Raw genomic sequence first — 19,601 nt, 5'->3', positions numbered from 1 at the left:
GTAGACATAGTTGTTGGGATTCATAAAACGTAACTTTGACAGGCAGGGTCTGCACAAAATTTAAACGTCAGTTACTGTTACAGGTCTATTATACACTGGTAACACATTTTGTACCCTCTGGGGTTCCTCGCGTCCAAAAAAGGACACACAAAGAAAATGCTATAAAATCATCATATATCAATATTTTTTTCTGCTTTTTTTTGCATACATCTCTTAAACCACTTCAGTTCTGCTCAAACCTACCAAATGTTTATTAGTTTTCAGGATTTTAACCCTTTAAATGCCAGTTTGAAGACATGTTGCCTCTTGTTTTATTAAATAAAACAACACAGAATATGAGATATTTCCCACATAATACATGATGGAGGGATGTGACATTGTTTTATATCAGAGTCTTTTATATCAAGACATTTCTCAAAACCAGAATATGATCAGGGTGACTTTTGAACACTGGAAATAAATCATGTACTCATCCCGGCAGTAGCCCCCGTGGCACTCAAAATTTCCCTGGAATTTTCTAGTTCACCAATACACTTCAACTTTCCTTCTTCCCTTCCTTTTTTTTATTTCTTTCTCTTTTTTCTGAAGTATTTTTCATTCTTCAGTGGGTCATCCATCAACCTTTTTCTGTTGTCTTTCCTCCTTTATAAGTTAACCCAAGTATTTGTTTTCATCTTACAGTAATCAAGTATCCAGCTGTCACTTTGCAGTATTCATGGCTCGGTCTGTTTCTTGTGGGTACGTATTAGAATGGCAGAGTTCACTGTATTGAAACTGCATGCTGCCTAACTGGTATTAAATTGAGCTTTCACCATCTTAGCTGACTTGTTTGGAAATAATAACACCATAATTTAGCAGCGGACTCCACTCAGCTTTGTCTGTTCAGTTTCTGAGCTTTAACCCTTTCCTCTCTGCGCTCACAGATCTGCAGGGCAGCAGCACTGGGAGTTGATGGAACTGGCCCGGGCTGTGATTGGGCCACTGAAGAGTGGACTCTGTTCCTTCAACACTGTCTCAGAGATGCTCCTCAGTATAGATGCAGACATGGTCCTTCCTGGATGCCAGTACTTTGATGATATCAGACGACAGATTAAGAACATGAAGCAGAGGATGGAAGAGTCAGAGCAGATAGCCAGAGTAGAGCTTCAACGAGTGGATAGGGTGACTGAGTCTCTTACTGCAGAGCAGAGTGTTTTAGCAAGGCAGAAAAGTCAGAAAGAGGGTGAGTTACAGAACTTGAATACACAGCTGAGCTCACACCAATCCTCTCTAAGGAGTTACAGTAATGCTCTAGATACAGAGAGGACAAACCTGAGGTCAGCAGAAGACACCCTGGACAACATGAGGGCGAAGAGAGATGAGGCAGAGAGAGTACGGAACGCAGGGATTGGTGTCATGTTTATCCCAATTGTGGGTTGGATTGCTGGTAAGTAAATACAGCAGGTTATACTTATACAAGTTAATTCAAATGTAATCAAGTGATTATATCGCTGACTAAAATAAATAGGGGACTATCCAGTGTAGAAATTTGTTCATTTTCACATGTTTTTTCATTATCAATCTACTTTTTTTTGATTATGAATCTACTTTAATTTCAGGAGCAGTTATGGTTGGTGTTGGTCAATCGGACATGGACCAGGCCTCTGATGCTGTAGACAAAGCTAATCAGGAGGTACAGAGCTGTGAATCTCAGGTGAACTCATACTCTTACAAAGTGAATCAGTACAATTCCTTGATCTATCAGGTTGAGCTTGACATCAGACAGGCTGACAATAAGATTCATGAGACGGATGCCAAACTGCGGGATATGTCTGTGAAGCGGGGGGTTGTTGCTGATATTCAGGATAAAATGAGACGAGCTGTCCATCAGCTGGGTCTGGTGTGTGGGGTGGGGAGTGCGGCAGAGCTGCAGACCCGACACCTGATCCTGCTGGAGCCTGTGATGAAGCTGCTGGAGGAGATGACAACAGTACTGGGCCAGGGCACTGGAAATGAGCTGCTTCACACAGAAGGCATACAGAGCCTGATGTGGGAAATGAAGAAGAACCACAAGAAACTTAAAGAACGCGCTTCCGCCAATAATAGTATCGAAGATGCTTACATATGATTTGCCATTCTCTCACCCTCTTTGCTGTGATGTGGTTTGTTTTGTTCATTGCTTCATAGAACTTTTTTCATGTTAGAGATTTGCAGGTGGTATGCTGTGATGAGGCGAGTAGTTTTGGTGGAAAAATAAACATGTTTTTCTTGTTTGATGAATGAACATGAATCATCCATTAAGTTGCCGACCTGAAGTGTTTTGCAGTTCAAGATAACGCTGGACCTGGCAGCAAGGGTGTAGGTTTGCATATGGACAATATTTGAATTAATATTTAAATGTGAATATAGATCATTTGTTAATAAACCATTCTGTTGACAGCATGAAAAAGCCCTCCTTGTTTTGGAAGGGTTGATGCGTCCCTACCAATGTTGAGCCCAAACCTATGCTTACTTTAAATTTAGTTTTTATTCATTTCAACAAACTTAAACAGTTCATACTTTATCAAAAACTGATTTCAAAAGAAAACAGGTAAACACTGTACGCACACAAGATGGAGAACAGGTGAGCTGATGAGCAGCAGGTAATTTCACGAGTCAAACAATAAGACTTTGTTTTCAGGATCAACACATCTTCTGGAACACAAACACCAGGTAGATACCTGGACAGAACAGAGAAGACAGGTGAAAGTTTCAGTTAATTATGAACAGTTGAGTCCTGTCATCCAGGTCATTCAGGATGCTTATGACATTTAAAGTCACCTTCTCATTGGGAGGTAGATACCTGTTGTGATTCTATAGGATTCTGTTTTTAACCCCCGGACATCATGGACAGTGATTCTCTACTTCCTGTTACAGTTACATTGAAAACATGTATCTAAACCACTTTTAAGCCTTTTTATCTGAACCACAATGGTGTGTACCGGGTACATTTATAGGTCACTAGCGTCAAACTTTAGTCATTACGACTCATCTTCATCACAGGAGGATGAAGAAAACAGCAGGTTTGTGTCACCTCAGGATTAAAAACTCCAGATGTCTTTGAAGAAATATCCAGTTTCTGTGACAAAATATTTGGTGACAAGAAAGGTGGTTAAACATTTCACTAAAGTTAATGGAAAAACTTACTAGTTGCTTCCCACTCAGATCTGCTTAGAGTGCCCTGCACAAAAACAAGCAAACAACACTGTTAGACCAAACAGGACCCAACCAGACTGAACCAGTGTACTGTTAGCTCACTCACCAGTGGTAATCTGACTCCAGCTCTGCTGCTGTGGTCTTTAGCATGGCAGTACTCTCCTCTGCTGTCTGTAGCCTGTCGACCTCCGTCCTCACAAGGAAACGGCTGAAAATAACAATTCAACACATTAAGTAAGTTACTACTTATGAAATGCACATTCATCTATGATAAATAAACATTAACTACATGTTTCCTACACATGAACAACAAAACACTGATGTATAGGTGTAACATGTTGTACTAATGTTCATCTGAACAAACTGCAGACTTCAACTTTTTTAGGGTTAGAACTAATAAACATTGCACAAGACATGCATGCAGGTAAACGATGTCAAGCTGTTTCAGAAAGGAGGCGCTGAAGATCTTCTCGTTAGCGTGACTTTTCCTCTTCATGTCTTCGTAACGACTCTGACACTGCTCCACCGACACTGCTGCTATATCTGAGAACAAACACGTCATTGATTATTAACTGTATGTATAATAACCCCTGTTAGGCGGGAATTTTTAACATTAAATCTATTAAGACTTCAGCATCTGTGAGATTGCAGTTAACACATTTTTAGTAACACACTGCAGTAATGCCATCGCTTTTTTCAGTGATGAGTGGCAGGGATTACGATGTGAATTCAGTGGTTACATTATGGTTGAGCTGTGGGTAGCAGATTGATTTATGGAGATTTGGCAATATGATAGCATTAGGAGTGTGCAATTAGTCCACTTAACAATTAACTTTTAACAGTTATATTAAAGGGTGGCTACCCTTTTATAACTGTGACATCATATGACAAAATCACCAATCACATAAATTAAAGACAAGACAGAGCTGTGATTTCAGCTGTATATATCTCTCACACAGCTCAAAGCCTCCGTCTGGGATCCACAATAGTTTAGCCTTTACTTACTTCCAGCTCCAGAACTTAACAGACTTTTATTTGAGGAAGGTCTTTACTGTTTGATATCTGGAGTTGGTCATAGTGGTTACATAGTAATACCAATAACTTCTCTCTCTCCCTCCCTCCTGCTCTCCTCTCAGTGTGTCTTATGTTTAGTTGTTCCTCTAAACAGAATGCATTTTTATATCGCTTTTCAAGTCCTAACGACACCTCAAAGCACTTTACACTACTAGTCACATTCACCCATTTACACGCACATTCATAAAGCGCTTTTCTACCATACACACACATTCACACACCGATGATACATCAATTTCAATTTTGGGCTTGGAAGAGCTGGGGATCAAACCACCGACCTTCTGATTTAGCACGACCAGCTCTGCCTCCTGAGCCACAGCCACCTGCCTCTGTTAGTAATAATGATACATGTAATGAAAGTAGTTTGTTTGCCATAGTGGCTCAGTGTATTGGAAGCACTACTCTGCTTCCCTGCAGTTCCCGAGCAGCCGAAAAACCAGAGCAGCTCGGTGGACTGCGGCTCAGCACTCAAGTGCTGGAAATAGCATTACTCAGTCACTCGCTCTGTCAAGGACTTTCGCGATTATAGGGCTGGCCCCACTGTTGCAGTCCAGCCAAAAACCGTCACAGACACCAGATCTGAGTCTAGTGGACTGGAGATTTTGGAGCGACACATTAGACAGCACTCTCCACCACCATCATCACAAACACCAAATGAGGGAATACCTCGTGGAAGAATGGTGTTCATCCCAACACCAGAGTTCAGAGACTTGGAGAATCGATGCCAAGGAGCCTTGAAGCTGTTCTGGCAGTACATGGTGGCACAACACCTTTTCTAAGATACTTGGTTGGTTTTTCCTTTAATCTGTCACCTGTCTGTGGGCTGTTCGCTTCACAGAACTGGATGAAGCTACAGTTGAGATTTAATGATGATAATGAATGTAGAACATCAGTTTTGTGGAGGAACTCGGTTGGTTACATCATTCTGATGTCTGGTGGCAGACTGTACCTGTGTCAGACTGGGTATGAAGAGACATATTTTACTGAGTTAGCCCTCCACTAGATGGCAGTATAAGTAAATCTGTTGAAGGTTCCCATATCAAGGATAAAGTATTCTGATCTACCAGGCATGATTCAGCTGGCCAGTCAGGCTGGAACCAAATCCTGAATGTTACACAACACTTCCCACATCTAAGAGACTAATAACACCTCCTGTCAGGACTCAACTGGATGCCTGTTACACTTTCACTTTCACTTTGCTCCACCTATGTTTGCAAGTCTCAATGTTTCACTGAAATTACATCAAAATTAAAAAATAATGCACAGATTTTGAAACTTGACACCTTACACTTTTTGCAAAACACACTTCTCTACATTAGACACATCATTCAAAACTTAAAGCCTTTGTGTGTGAATTGCTAAACACTGCCACTGAAACACCACGCTCAATTAGCAATCACCTGAACTCAGAATGTCACATGTGAAAACACATGTAAACAATCAGACAATCAATCACACAGAAATCACAGCTTGATCACGCGGAAGAATATACACATTCTTCAGTGTAGACTTGCTGACACCTAGGAGCAATCTATAACCCCACTGAGTCGGCCCCTTGATCCTTTGATCAAGGAGATAATATTTAACTACTGTGGATTTGCTGATCCAGCATAAGAGCCCCTCCTACCCCCTGATAACTTGAACCTAGGTGTTACACTGCAAGGACAATTCTTACAGATGAGATCAGGGTGTTGGTCATGATCGTATCAAATTAACATTAGATAATTAGGTCAATGAATTTGGGCAGAGCTCTCATCATGCACTGCAGGCTCTCATGTGATTGGTATGGTGGTTTTAGCTAGCTACTCTGGTTAGTACTTTAAAAATGCCCTGCCAACGGTTGTGAATAAGAAAACACTCAGTGAAGTTGAATAACTTAACCTAGAGACTCTTCTTATAGTCCACACAGTTCCTGGAAACTTCTCTCCAGGAAAAAAGTATGTTGCACATACTGCGCATGTGCAACACTGAGCTCTGTGTTCTCCCCAGGAACACATATTTACAGTCAAATGTATGTTACTCACATTACATGAAACACTAGACTACAATTGCACTCTCCTAATTTGTTATAAATTCCCAGTCTGGACTCAAAAGTACAAAAAAAGGCAAGAAACCAGCCAGTTACTATAGTATCTCCCCTTTAATCACTATACACCTGAGTTTAACTTCAGGAATCCTGTTTGGTCCCCAACAGCTCCATTAAAGCTTGGCCTTGGAATGTATTCTCGTGAGTTTCCAGCCAGATCACATTACGTAGTTGATCATTTTGAATGTGACCTGTGACTGAGTCATGGGCTGACATGTGGTCCAAACCGCAGCCTCTGCATTATCTATGTGTTGGATGGCTGAAGTAGACATGGGAAGAGAAGAGGAAGTAATGCTGCTGACAGGAACCTGTCCCCAAACCTGTGCTAATGCATTATACTCTGTCGTTAGTTATGAATCACCACCTCAGGTAAAGATGTTAATGCCCTAGAAAAAGCATTCAAGCACCTCTCAAAACGATGGCTGTTAGAGCAAAGAAGTCATGATGATTCATGTGAGTACCAAGTGTCACTGTAACCCAACCCCTAACCCCTCCTGATAGCCTGTTTGGCTTGCCTTCTCTAAATGGCATTTTACCTATTTTTTGTTCATCTAGCTCCAGACAGGTTCATTCATGGTAATGTATAATAGTCTGGAGATCCACTTGTGATGATGTTTCCTAAAATTCAGAAATAAAATTATTACTTTGAAAGGAATGAACTCTATAAACCTGATAAATCGGAAATCTTAAACATGATTTATAAAAAAGTTGGACTACACTGCGAACAGTGCTCCTGCCTTTGGTTATACCGCCACCTACTGCTGATTTACCTGCACAACCTTATGGCCTCATCTCTTCTCTCCTTTTCTCTTCTCTTTCTTTCCCTTTCCAATTTGGGTCAGTATACATGGTTTGGAGAACCCGGAGTGACATGCGCTGGCCCGTGCCTTTTCCTTTGGCTCTCCATTACAAACTGTGTAATCGTTGGACTGCACAGGGAGGGTCATCGAGAAGGTTTTTGATATGTTGGTACCTTAGTCTTCAGGTTATTGATGCTTTAGTACGTTAATATCCAGGTTATCGATACTTTGGTACATTGATATCCAGGTTATTGATACTTTCTTATGTTAATATCCAGGTTTTTGATACTTTGGTGCACTATTTGTGAAACATGTAAAGAGATAATAGATATAGTGGTTTGATTGTTTGTTCTGCTCGTCATACAGACGTGAGCCTGGTACCGTTGCAGAATCCCACTAACCCCCTGGCGAAAATTGTCTTTCAAGTCTCTTTCTCATTCGGGACAAAAGTTATTCAAGAATAACCCACTATGAGGTGGTTCCTAACCCTAACTTTAACCCTTAATATCGAGGCTTTTGAAACATTGATACATTAATATCAAGGTTATTGATAGTTTGGTATGTTAATATTCAGGTTTTTATACTTTGGTGCATTAATTGTTGCAGCATGTAGTAGAGATAGTATATATATAATGATATGATGGTTTGTGAGATATATGGTTGCTTGTTTATGCGGTATGTGTAAAGAAAAGGCATTCATCATCTTCAAAAATTTATTCAAAAAAGAGAGAACAGATAATGCAGAGCAAAAAAAACCAAAAACAGAACATCTGCTGGTCACCCTCCTTCTCACATGACCTCCTCACCTCCTCAACTTCCCCCTGGCCTGGCCTCTTTGTCCAGATGATGTCTCAATGGTAGATACAGGCATGATAGAGGCTTAACACACATTGTTGCATGAATTAAATATTTTGTGACTTTTATGTGTTCAATTAACGTGTCAGCTTCAATATTTATTCATTAATAAATGGTTTCAATAGTAGGTGAGAAGACATGAGAGCGCCTAATTGTAGTATTTTACAACTTTTGATACATATCATGTGTAGCTCCTGTTGACTAGGCCTCGCCATAATCTATATGCTTTGATCTGCCATCTATAGCACATCTAGGAATGGTAGTCCATAGCCATTGTCATCTCTTAACCATGTAATAGATTACTTTATTAGATTACTACAACAAAACTGATCCAGTCTTTGTAATTGTCAATACATTTCCAATAAAAACAGCACCCTACTACTGCCATGGCTGGAGTCAGAATAACAGAACCCAGACCTCAGAATTCATAGTCTGAAGAAAATGGTTTTACTGTACAGAAGTAATGTGGTGTGATTAAACATGTGTGAGAAATCATTTTTAAAAGCAAGATATATTTCTTTAGACACACCAACACTTCTATAGCTCTGTTTATATGTTCCTGCATTACTTACACATAAAATGAACCATAAGGAGAGAACAAAGCAGAAAGGTCAGAGCTTACATGAGAAACTAGCATGGCTATATAAGATTGCTTCCTAAAAGCAGGCATGTAACGTTTCTCACATGAAAACAATTAACTTGACTCAGCAGTAATCGTTTTGTTCTTGTTCAGTAAAGCTGGCCTGAACAATTTGTTTGATTCTCTCAGTCTCCTGGGGTGGAGCAGCTGGCAGAATGGCCTTCAGTTCGCCCTCTATTTTTGCCATCCTGGCATCGGTCTTCTTCTGAAATTCGTCCTTGTTCTTCAGGACCAGCCGCAGAATCCCTTTTTGAGCTTCTTGGCAGGAGTCCTGCAGATTCTGACGCTCCTGAAGGAATTGTGGTTTATCCTTATCCATGACCATGAGCTTGCCCAGGCTGCTCACTCTGTCCATCAGGTACTTGTTGGACACTTCAGTGTAGGTCATTGAAATCATGTGGACCAGGCTGGCAATGTTGGAAGCTTGGAAAGCCTGATTGTACAGGAGGTCTTTTGTAAAGAGCTTGCCATTGTAAGAAAGTTTCTTTGTATCTTCAGATGTTTGGACAAAATTGCGCAGAGTCTTGCTGAGGCTAGTTTTGATGATGTTGGAGACCATCTGGAAGAAGCGCACCATCTTCTCCCACTGCTCTTTGACTCTGCCCATGGCATCGAGACCCTTGACCAACATTTTGATGGTGGTTTCAAAGTCAACCTCTTTGATTTTGCAGTTCTGCATTTCAACCAGGATATCAGTCAGCTCCTTCTGATTCTTCTCCATGTTCTCCACACACTTCTCATATGACTGCCGTGATTGTTTGAGCTGTTCTCGGCTCTGCTCTATGCGGAAACGGGCATTCTCAGATGCTCTCTGGCCAGCTGACTTTTTTTCTGAGCCGCCCTCTGCTTTGTACATCATCGGTGGTTTTGGGGCAAGAGCTGGAGTGTTTAAAGTTCCTTTGCTTGAAGAGTCAAAAGCGAGGGCACTATCATTCAACTCACTGACCTCCTTTATCAGCCGTTTAGTTGTCGCCTCATCCCACTTCTTATCTGGGGAGTACTTTGCCAGATCCTCACATATGTTTAAGCTCTTTCTGCAGAGTTTCAAAACCTTTGAGCATGCTTTGTCCTGTGGCATCTTCTCCATTTCCTTAAAGATCCTCTGAAATTGTTTCTGAGCCCAGGTAGACTTTGGGCATTTATTCTTCTGATCATACAGGTTCTTCCAGTCGATATCCTCTTCACCGACACAGTTTTTGAGAGTTCCCACAAGCGTCAGAATCTCTTCAGACTTGCTGCAGGCTCTCATTTGTGTGATCCCATCACCAACTTTCTCATCTGTGATGCTCATGTTTGGGGATGATCCCACTGCTCCCTGGGGAGAACCAGTAATTTGAGAAGTGAGACCACTAATTATTCCATTTACAGATGATGTGAGTCCTTCAACAAAATCCATGCCGATCATCTCCCACCCAGAAGGAAGGGAATCCATGGATTGCTTGAATGCATCTTGTGCTTCTTCCACCTCTTTTGACATGGCCTCCATTGCTTTCTTGGACTGTTCATTCAGACGTTTGGAAGTCTGCTCCCTCAATTTGGTCTCTTCCAGTTTCATCTTAACATTTTCTAGCTCTTCTCCATAAAAGTGTTGGGCATTGATACAGGCCTCCAACAGCTCCTGGATTAAATTGATGACATCAGTATACTTCTTTTCAACATCGCCTGCTAGTGTCACGCAGTCGTCTGCAATTTCACGAATGTTTTGCAGTTGATTTGGCAGGAGATTTTCAATAACTTCATCAGTGGCGTTGAAAAGGATGTTGACTGCGGCCTTCATGTAATCAGGAACTGTTCCCGTGTGAATGCGGATCTGATCCATATTCTTGTGGGCCTCATTAAATGCGCCCCAGCCTGAGTTACAGATTTGCATAAGACAGGCCCTGAAGGATTCTGGGTACTTTATGAACTTGAAGCCATTTTTTGGGGCATTCTTGTTGATGGAGAAGTCTTCACATGAGGAGATGAAAACAAGTTCCCCCATGATGGCAATAGAGAGGGGAGCAGGAGTCAGATACTCCTCCCAGTTTGCATTGGGTTGCATCAGCATCCTGGTGGTTTCTCGCATCTCTGCTGCAGTGGTGAGACTTTGAGTGGTCTTTGCAATTTGGTTGGCCATGTTGTGTACTGTTGAAAAAAGGGGAAACAAAAGACGTCAGGCATTTTTTACTGTACAACTGCTTTCGGTGAGGTTATTGTTGTCTGGGGTTGCGAGGTAAGTTGGACCCAAATGCAGCCAACACATGAGAGAAGGTGCAGGCAGGTTTATTTAACAAAAGATCCAGACATGAACAGACGTGAACAAACCCTGAACTAAACAGACAAAGGGGAGCACAAAGACTATATAGACAAGGGAGGCAAGGGTGATTGAACACAGGTGAAACACATTAGGGCGGGGCAGACAATCACCACACAGAAACAGGACCATGACAAGAAGCAACACACAGACACACAAGGAAACCAATACAAAATAAAACAGGAAGTGCAAAAAGTCCAAAATAAAATTAACAAAAAGTTTCTGCCATGACAAAACATGACAGTTGTTCGGTGTAAAATAACAAACCACAATGAGCACGTTTTTGAAAATTTGAACACCTTTAACTATTTGTTCAAAACTCACATGTATTTGTAATATTCCACATGGTATACAAAATTATGAAGGACAAAAAATGACACAAGTATAAATAAATAAATAAATGAAGAAATGAATAATTAAATACATAAATAAATGCAAAATAAATAGATTTTGGTCATAAAAAATGCTATTACATTTATTTATTTATTTATTTATTCATTTAATTATTTATTTATTTATTTATACAATTATCACCTGTTCATTTAGGCATTTCAAAATTCTAATTATTTATTTATTTATGTATTTCTTCATTTGTACAATTATTTAATTATTTGTTTTTTCCAAATTTATTTATTTATGCATTTCTACATTTCTACATTTCTTCATTTATTTCTGTGTCCGTATGTTAATTGAGTAGGAAGTCCTACTCAAAAAGTCAGATTGGTTATATTGTTTCATGATGTATGCTACTAATGCCTTGACTGCTAGAGGGCGCTCTGAGAGAGAGAGAAGGAAGGAAGCTCAGCCATGTGTCTGTCAGCTGCTGTGTGGACTGCATGTGCAGCTCTGCCTCTCAGCCTCTTACTCAGCACAGTAGAGCAGAGCAGTGCAGCATTTTTTTCATTAACAAAATGTTTTCAATTTGCATTTTTTTATTTATTTATTTATTTATTTATTTATTTATAACAATGTCATTTTTTTTGTCCTTCATATAACATTTCTAATTTCGCTTTATGCAGACCAAAGAAAGCCACTGTCTAAAGAAATATCTCTGGATTATAGGGTATCAAATATGATACCCTATAACTATAACTATTCATTCCATAGCGTGTGTCCAAGCACAAGCATTCACTCACTCAAAACCTCCTCCTTTCAACCTTTCAACTGATCAACATTTCATATAAACTCCGGAAAAGGGAGGGGAGGAAGTAACATAAATGGGAGGCAAATGAGGCATGATTCATTTTGTTTTCCTTCTGAAATGGGTTCAGGAGGAATTACCACATACATTCACATTCTGCATTTTTTATGTCAAAATCTGACAACTTACAACAATAATGACCTCTGTGTGTTATGTGCTTGTGATATGCTACACATTAATGGGTTAATGATTGAGCTGGGGTGTGTTCTGTGTAACGCAGAATGTCCCTGTTCTTAGAAAAGCTTGGTGTTAATGAATGTTGCATGAACTGCTTCATTTTTATCAGTTTCTGCCTGTTACAGACATACACGTATAAATATGATTTTAAATGAACAAATTATAACGCATAGTAAAAAATAAACAAGATTAACTAAAAGGCAATACTGTTGTCGCCAAAATGTGTGACCAGAAAAGACAATATGTCCCCGATTAGCAGACACAGGAGTGAGTTTAGGTGTTTAGCAGTTATTCCTTTAGGTATGGTATTGCCAAGTTTCTGATTCTAATTCATAAACAATCATTTTCTGTCCACAGAAAAAATATCGATGGCAAACTAAGTCCCTGAAGTATGATTTACATAAGATTTGCAGTATGTCCTGAGATATATGAAAATGTCAATTCACTTACCTTTCCTGTAGTTGAAGGAAGAAAGAGACTCCACTTTCGCTTAGCGGTGGGTAGGTTGGTGCAGAACTCATGTCAAATGACTTGTATATATACTGATCTGGGAGACCAGCTCCTCCTCTCCGCACTCAACTGACCTCTCCTGTCCACTTTCACTTTCCCTGATCAGTCTGTCTCGAAGTCATGCTATTTCATGGAAATCACATGATCCCCCACCTCCAGCCCCGACCCCGACACACACACACACACACACACACACACTATCACGCACACACAAACACACAGACACACACACTCTGGTGCCAGTTATTCTGCTTATGATTATGCAAATATCTTGAAACCTGCGCAAAAGGGAACTTGAAGCCTTATTGAACTCAATTTCCGAATGTTTGACTTTAAGATTTAAAAAAAAATGCATTTAAAATGTGTAATCTATCTATCTATCTGTAAACTATGCTATTGTGAACATTAAGTCAGTGTAGTCTACACAAAATTAATGAGTAATGATGAGCTATTTTGAGTCATTGTTTTTACACTACTTTTAATTAGGGCCCTAGTCCCAAAGGCACAAGGGACCTATTGTTGTTTTTGCAGAGAATATTATTGTTATTATTTTTATTTATTTATTTATTTTTTCCTTGCTCACAGTGACGGAGCTCTTTTCTGGGGGTTGAAGCCTCCATAACCCTGACCCCTAACCCCTTACATTGAAAGTACCTGTGTCAGACTGGGTATGAAGAGACATATTTTACTGAGTTAGCCCTCCACTAGATGGCAGTATAAGTAAATCTGTTGAAGGTTCCCATATCAAGGATAAAGTATTCTGATCTACCAGGCATGATTCAGCTGGCCAGTCAGGCTGGAACCAAATCCTGAATGTTACACAACACTTCCCACATCTAAGAGACTAATAATACCTCCTGTCAGGACTCAACTGGATGCCTGTTACACTTTCACTTTCACTTTGCTCCACCTATGTTTGCAAGTCTCAATGTTTCACTGAAATTACATCAAAATTAAAAAATAATGCACAGATTTTGAAACTTGACACCTTACACTTTTTGCAAAACACACTTCTCTACATTAGACACATCATTCAAAACTTAAAGCCTTTGTGTGTGAATTGCTAAACACTGCCACTGAAACACCACGCTCAATTAGCAATCACCTGAACTCAGAATGTCACATGTGAAAACACATGTAAACAATCAGACAATCAATCACACAGAAATCACAGCTTGATCACGCGGAAGAATATACACATTCTTCAGTGTAGACTTGCTGACACCTAGGAGCAATCTATAACCCCACTGAGTCGGCCCCTTGATCCTTTGATCAAGGAGATAATATTTAACTACTGTGGATTTGCTGATCCAGCATAAGAGCCCCTCCTACCCCCTGATAACTTGAACCTAGGTGTTACACTGCAAGGACAATTCTTACAGATGAGATCAGGGTGTTGGTCATGATCGTATCAAATTAACATTAGATAATTAGGTCAATGAATTTGGGCAGACCTCCTGTCAGGACTCAACTGGATGCCTGTTACACTTTCACTTTCACTTTGCTCCACCTATGTTTGCAAGTCTCAACGTTTCACTGAAATTACATCAAAATTAAAAAATAATGCACAGAGCTCTCATCAGGCTCTCATGTGATTGGTATGGTGGTTTTAGCTTGCTACTCTGGTTAGTACTTTAAAAATGTGCAACACTGAGCTCTGTGTTCTCTCCAGGAACACATATTTACAGTCAAATGTACTGTATGGCTTGATTCCAGGATCCAATAAAAGTGTCTACAAGCCATTGAGGTGGGTGCAACCGGCTTTACACCAAGTGGACGCGTCGTACTCCACACGAATAAAAGATCCCACAAATTTCGTTGTACTTACAAAACGTGCATTTATTATTCCACGAGTGCCACATAAATCCGAATGTTCCATAACATATCAATTTTCCAAAGATGATGCAAAACACCAATATGAAAACATTCACGGGCCGTACTCCAAATATAGGGAAGCACTTCCGCTCCACACTCAGGTGGAGCTAAACCATAATTCAAAATATTATTTTTAAACAATAAAGAAATAAAAACAAAGAAAATAAATCAAATTGGAAAATATAACATTAATTTGCCACATTGTCTCCAACATGTACGTTACTCACATTACATGAGTTGAATCAACAGGATAGTGAGAAATAAAATATAATGATGTAATTCAAGTCAGCATAGGTATTACCTTACCACCACTAATTCTGTCTATTTTTATATAAACTTCCTTAAATCTGTGTGAAAAGCACCTTTATTCATCAGAACTCTACTGTTCTTTCACTTTGCTCCATGTATGTTTGCAAGTCACACTGTTTCACTGAAATCACATGATCCCCCCCCCCCAACACACACACACACACACACACACACATCCCTATCCACTCCCACTTAGTTTAAATAGTAGAGCTGTGTTACTTTGAGTGCATCAGCACAGGGAGGGCAGCACAGAGGTTACTTAAACAGGTAAGTTTACAGTCACTCTGACGACACATGCACTGCAAATACACAAACACCACCAAATAGGTCATCGTCTGCGCTCTGAGTCAGTTTCTGGACTTTGTTTTTTCCTGTTTTATTCTGTGTTATCTTTGTTATATTGTGTATTTAGTCTGTGTTTCCCCCCTCAGTGTTTGTCACCTTGTCTCTTTCAGTTCCTGTATTCTCTCCTGATGTTTCCTTGTGCTCCTGTGCATGTTTCTGAATTTTGCCTGTACTCTGGATTCGTTTTGCTTTCCTGCCTCAACTTCAGTTTTTTCACCGTCTGCATGTAAATTTGTATGTTGACGAACCTTCTGTGCACCTTACAGCTCTCGTGATTGTCTCCATTTGGGCTGTGAATTCCTTAAAACATAAAACAAACATACAAATGTGCTTCAAATAACCACATCACAATCAAATAGACAAACGCACTGCAAAGAGCACAGACAACAAAGGAAGTGTTTCCAGGGGACACATGATAGTGATGAACCCATCTGGGATGCACTTGTTATTCAGTGCTTTGTGTCTTTTGGAGTTATTGAAGTCATCTACTCGTCAGAAGTGTTAGAAAATTAGCTCAAATGTAAGTAATGCAGCCAGTTTCATCAGTTTTTTAGCTTCATGTGAGACATCTCCAGCATCAGTTTCTGACACAGGTTCAGCATCATGTCAGAAACTTCTTTTCTTCATTTTAAATTTTGTGATTATTTCATTTTTCTGTGCTGACATTTAACCATTGTCGTATCGACTCCAGTGTTTGACTGTGTCCATGTTTTTGATGGGTCTAATGTAACTTCAGCCCAAACCTATGACACCACTCTCTATATTTTCTTCCCTCCGCTGCGTTTTTCTGTAAAAATGGAAAATGTCTTGAAAGCGCCCCCTAGAAAATTTCAATTAGGCCGCCCTGGCCTCTGCTTCATGTACGTGTACAGACAGAAGAAAGCTGCTGCACCCATGCACCCAACAGGAAGTCAGGCATTTTGAATTTCCTCTGCAATTTTTGGTCATCACACTTTAACAAACTCCCCCCACAGAATTAATTAGATTGACATCATGATTAGTCAGTCTGATCTTAAGACCTTTACAATGCTAAATTGTGAAGCTTTTGAGTTTTCGTTGGAGGACCTGCCCGCCTGCACAGTGAATTTCAATGTTTTGCCATGAAACAGGAAGTTGTTATAAATCCAGTACAAACTGTCCAGACTGCCTCAAACTTTATGTTTCATAAAGGCCTTAAGACACTGAGATGCCAATATGTTACAATCATAGCATCCCCTTGTGGCAACGGGAAATGTCATGTTTTACACTTTGATGTGTTCCTCCTAGCAGGTTGACCACACCCACCTCAACCTTGGTCAGAATATGCTCAAGACTGTGACTGTGGCGGTGAAGCAAATGTTTCACCATTACACAGGAAGTTGTTATAGCCTAACTAAAACATAAATTGTCCAATCTGCCCCAAACTTCACGTTTGATGATGGTCCCACACTGAAGACATCTGCTTGTGAATATGACGTCATACTGAACGCGCCAGCCACTGAAAACAGGAAGTAACCATTGACTATCATCATTTGGTTTAAATAATATTTTCACTGTATGGTTTACACACGACATACAGGAACATAATGCGTGTTGCTCCAAGGTTCATGACAGGGCATTGTCAGCGTATCGCTGCTTGCAGCTTTAATTTTCTATAGGTACTGATTTTTACTCTGTTTAAACACTGAGTATGTGTATTGATGTCCAATCACCTTCATACAAAGTGTCTCTTCCTCTTTCTGTTGTTTCACCGTCTCCCTGTGTTTTTGCTGTTTTCCTGTTTTTTTTCTGACATGTCTAATTCACCAATACTCTTCAACTTTCCTTTTTCCCTTCCTTTTTTTATTTCTTTCTCTTTTTTCTGAAGTATTTTTCATTCTTCAGTGGGTCATCCATCAACCTTTTTCTGTTGTCTTTCCTCCTGTATAAGTTAACCCAAGTATTTGTTTTCATCTTGCAGTAATCAAGTATCCAGCTGTCACTTTGCAGTATTCATGGCTCGGTCTGTTTCTTGTGGGTACGTATTAGAATGGCAGAGTTCACTGTATTGAAACTGCATGCTGCCTAACTGGTATTAAATTGAGCTTTCACCATCTTAGCTGACTTGTTTGGAAATTATAACACCATAATTTAGCAGCGGACTCCACTCAGTTTTGTCTGTTCAGTTTCTGAGCTTTAACCCTTTCCTCTCTGCGCTCACAGATCTGCAGGGCAGCAGCACTGGGAGTTGATGGAACTGGCCCGGGCTGTGATTGGGCCACTGAAGAGTGGACTCTGTTCCTTCAACACTGTCTCAGAGATGCTCCTCAGTATAGATGCAGACATGGTCCTTCCTGGATGCCAGTACTTTGATGATATCAGACGACAGATTAAGAACATGAAGCAGAGGATGGAAGAGTCAGAGCAGATAGCCAGAGTAGAGCTTCAACGAGTGGATAGGGTGACTGAGTCTCTTACTGCAGAGCAGAGTGTTTTAGCAAGGCAGAAAAGTCAGAAAGAGGGTGAGTTACAGAACTTGAATACACAGCTGAGCTCACACCAATCCTCTCTAAGGAGTTACAGTAATGCTCTAGATACAGAGAGGACAAACCTGAGGTCAGCAGAAGACACCCTGGACAACATGAGGGCGAAGAGAGATGAGGCAGAGAGAGTACGGAACGCAGGGATTGGTGTCATGTTTATCCCAATTGTGGGTTGGATTGCTGGTAAGTAAATACAGCAGGTTATAACTACACAAGTTAATTCAATGTAATCAAGTGATTATATCGCTGACTAAAATAAATAGGGGACTATTCAGTGTAGAAATTTGTTCATTTTCACAATTTTTTTCATTATCAATCTACTTTTTTTTGATTATGAATCTACTTTAATTTCAGGAGCAGTTATGGTTGGTGTTGGTCAATCGGACATGGACCAGGCCTCTGATGCTGTAGACAAAGCTAATCAGGAGGTACAGAGCTGTGAATCTCAGTTGAACTCATACTCTTACAAAGTGAATCAGTACAATTCCTTGATCTATCAGGTTGAGCTTGACATCAGAGAGGCTGACAATAAGATTCATGAGACGGATGCCAAACTGCGGGATATGTCTGTGAAGCGGGGGGTTGTTGCTGATATTCAGGATAAAATGAGACGAGCTGTCAATCAGCTGGGTCTGGTGTGTGGGGTGGGGAGTGCGGCAGAGCTGCAGACCCGACACCTGATCCTGCTGGAGCCTGTGATGAAGCTGCTGGAGGAGATGACAACAGTACTGGGCCAGGGCACTGGAAATGAGCTGCTTCACACAGAAGGCATACAGAGCCTGATGTGGGAAATGAAGAAGAACCACAAGAAACTTAAAGAACGCGCTTCCGCCAATAATAGTATCGAAGATGCTTACATATGATTTGCCATTCTCTCACCCTCTTTGCTGTGATGTGGTTTGTTTTGTTCATTGCTTCATAGAACTTTTTTTCATGTTAGAGATTTGCAGGTGGTATGCTGTGATGAGGCGAGTAGTTTTGGTGGAAAAATAAACATGTTTTTCTTGTTTGATGAATGAACATGAATCATCCATTAAGTTGCCGACCTGAAGTGTTTTGCAGTTCAAGATAACGCTGGACCTGGCAGCAAGGGCGTAGGTTTGCAAATGGACTATATTTGAATTAATATTTAAATGTGAATATAGATCATTTGTTAATAAACCATTCTGTTGACAGCATGAAAAAGCCCTCCTTGTTTTGGAAGGGTTGATGCATCCCTACCAATGTTGAAACCAAACCTTTGCCCTCGCCTGGCAGTGACGGTTTTAACACGTCCGTTGTAGTATTTGTATTTTTCTCACTTCAGATAGATACTTGTTTTTTCTGTTCCCTTCTAATTCCTTGTATGTGCAAATTTACTTGGGGATAAATCAGATTGCTTTACTCGAGTGTGGTCTGTTCTCTTCATGTGACGAGGTCTTGTAGTGCTGACATTTGACCACTAGATGGGGGACATGATGTTGATCAGCGACTCCTAAATCCTACCACAGAACAAAGATACATATAATGACAGACAACACAACACACACACACAGACTTTATTTTGCAAGACAGGGCCACCTAATGACTTGGAACCAATACTGGATTGATCAGGGGCCCCACAGATCACCGCCAGAAAGTTATAAACCTCTGGCATTAAAAGTACGCAACAAATGTTACAGGTACACTTTTAGCTCATGACCTTTTAAGGTATTTCCCGATGACTTAAACATGAGACCAAGACTGTTTGACCAATTGCCCTTTGAAAACCCCCGCACACAA

General features: G+C 40.3%; 3 protein-coding genes and 1 long non-coding RNA gene across 4 annotated transcripts; 2 read left to right on the top strand and 2 right to left on the bottom strand.

The window, feature by feature from the left end:
* Positions 1-354: 354 nt before the first annotated feature.
* On the top strand, positions 355-2,252 carry LOC130183631 (uncharacterized). Its single transcript, XM_056399221.1, has 3 exons — positions 355-738; positions 924-1,426; positions 1,599-2,252. Exons 1-3 carry the CDS (start codon positions 716-718, stop codon positions 2,105-2,107), a joined length of 1,035 nt encoding a protein of 344 aa, XP_056255196.1. The 5' UTR covers positions 355-715; the 3' UTR covers positions 2,108-2,252.
* Positions 2,253-2,487: 235 nt separating this feature from the next.
* Positions 2,488-3,384, bottom strand: LOC130183632 (uncharacterized). The gene is made up of 3 exons (XR_008829858.1): positions 3,281-3,384; positions 3,166-3,199; positions 2,488-2,699 (listed from the first exon to the last, which is right to left on the bottom strand). It is a non-coding gene; the product is annotated as an uncharacterized LOC130183632 (long non-coding RNA).
* Positions 3,385-7,833: 4,449 nt separating this feature from the next.
* LOC130183629 (uncharacterized) lies at positions 7,834-12,899 on the bottom strand. Its single transcript, XM_056399219.1, has 2 exons — positions 12,751-12,899; positions 7,834-10,753 (listed from the first exon to the last, which is right to left on the bottom strand). Exon 2 carries the CDS (start codon positions 10,743-10,745, stop codon positions 8,694-8,696), a length of 2,052 nt encoding a protein of 683 aa, XP_056255194.1. The 5' UTR covers positions 10,746-10,753; positions 12,751-12,899; the 3' UTR covers positions 7,834-8,693.
* Positions 12,900-15,218: 2,319 nt separating this feature from the next.
* Positions 15,219-19,223, top strand: LOC130183630 (uncharacterized). The gene is made up of 4 exons (XM_056399220.1): positions 15,219-15,261; positions 17,279-17,335; positions 17,521-18,023; positions 18,195-19,223. The coding sequence occupies exons 2-4, from the start codon at positions 17,313-17,315 to the stop codon at positions 18,701-18,703; spliced, it is 1,035 nt and encodes a 344-aa protein (XP_056255195.1). The 5' UTR covers positions 15,219-15,261; positions 17,279-17,312; the 3' UTR covers positions 18,704-19,223.
* The last annotated feature ends 378 nt before the right edge of the window (positions 19,224-19,601 follow it).

Source organism: Seriola aureovittata, chromosome 16 (genome assembly GCF_021018895.1).
Source record: "Seriola aureovittata isolate HTS-2021-v1 ecotype China chromosome 16, ASM2101889v1, whole genome shotgun sequence".
Taxonomy (NCBI): domain Eukaryota; kingdom Metazoa; phylum Chordata; class Actinopteri; order Carangiformes; family Carangidae; genus Seriola; species Seriola aureovittata.
This window is presented reverse-complemented; position numbering and strand designations above follow the sequence as displayed.

Bases quoted from the DNA above. Each gene is read 5' to 3' on its own strand.
- LOC130183631 (XM_056399221.1), top strand. From the start codon at position 716: ATGGCTCGGTCTGTTTCTTGTGG. The intron at 739-923 runs GTACGTATTAGA...CTGCGCTCACAG, and splicing joins GCTCGGTCTGTTTCTTGTGG to ATCTGCAGGGCAGCAGCACT. The intron at 1,427-1,598 runs GTAAGTAAATAC...CTTTAATTTCAG, and splicing joins AATTGTGGGTTGGATTGCTG to GAGCAGTTATGGTTGGTGTT.
- LOC130183629 (XM_056399219.1), bottom strand. From the start codon at position 10,745: ATGGCCAACCAAATTGCAAAGACCACTCAAAGTCTCACCACTGCAGCA.
- LOC130183630 (XM_056399220.1), top strand. From the start codon at position 17,313: ATGGCTCGGTCTGTTTCTTGTGG. The intron at 17,336-17,520 runs GTACGTATTAGA...CTGCGCTCACAG, and splicing joins GCTCGGTCTGTTTCTTGTGG to ATCTGCAGGGCAGCAGCACT. The intron at 18,024-18,194 runs GTAAGTAAATAC...CTTTAATTTCAG, and splicing joins AATTGTGGGTTGGATTGCTG to GAGCAGTTATGGTTGGTGTT.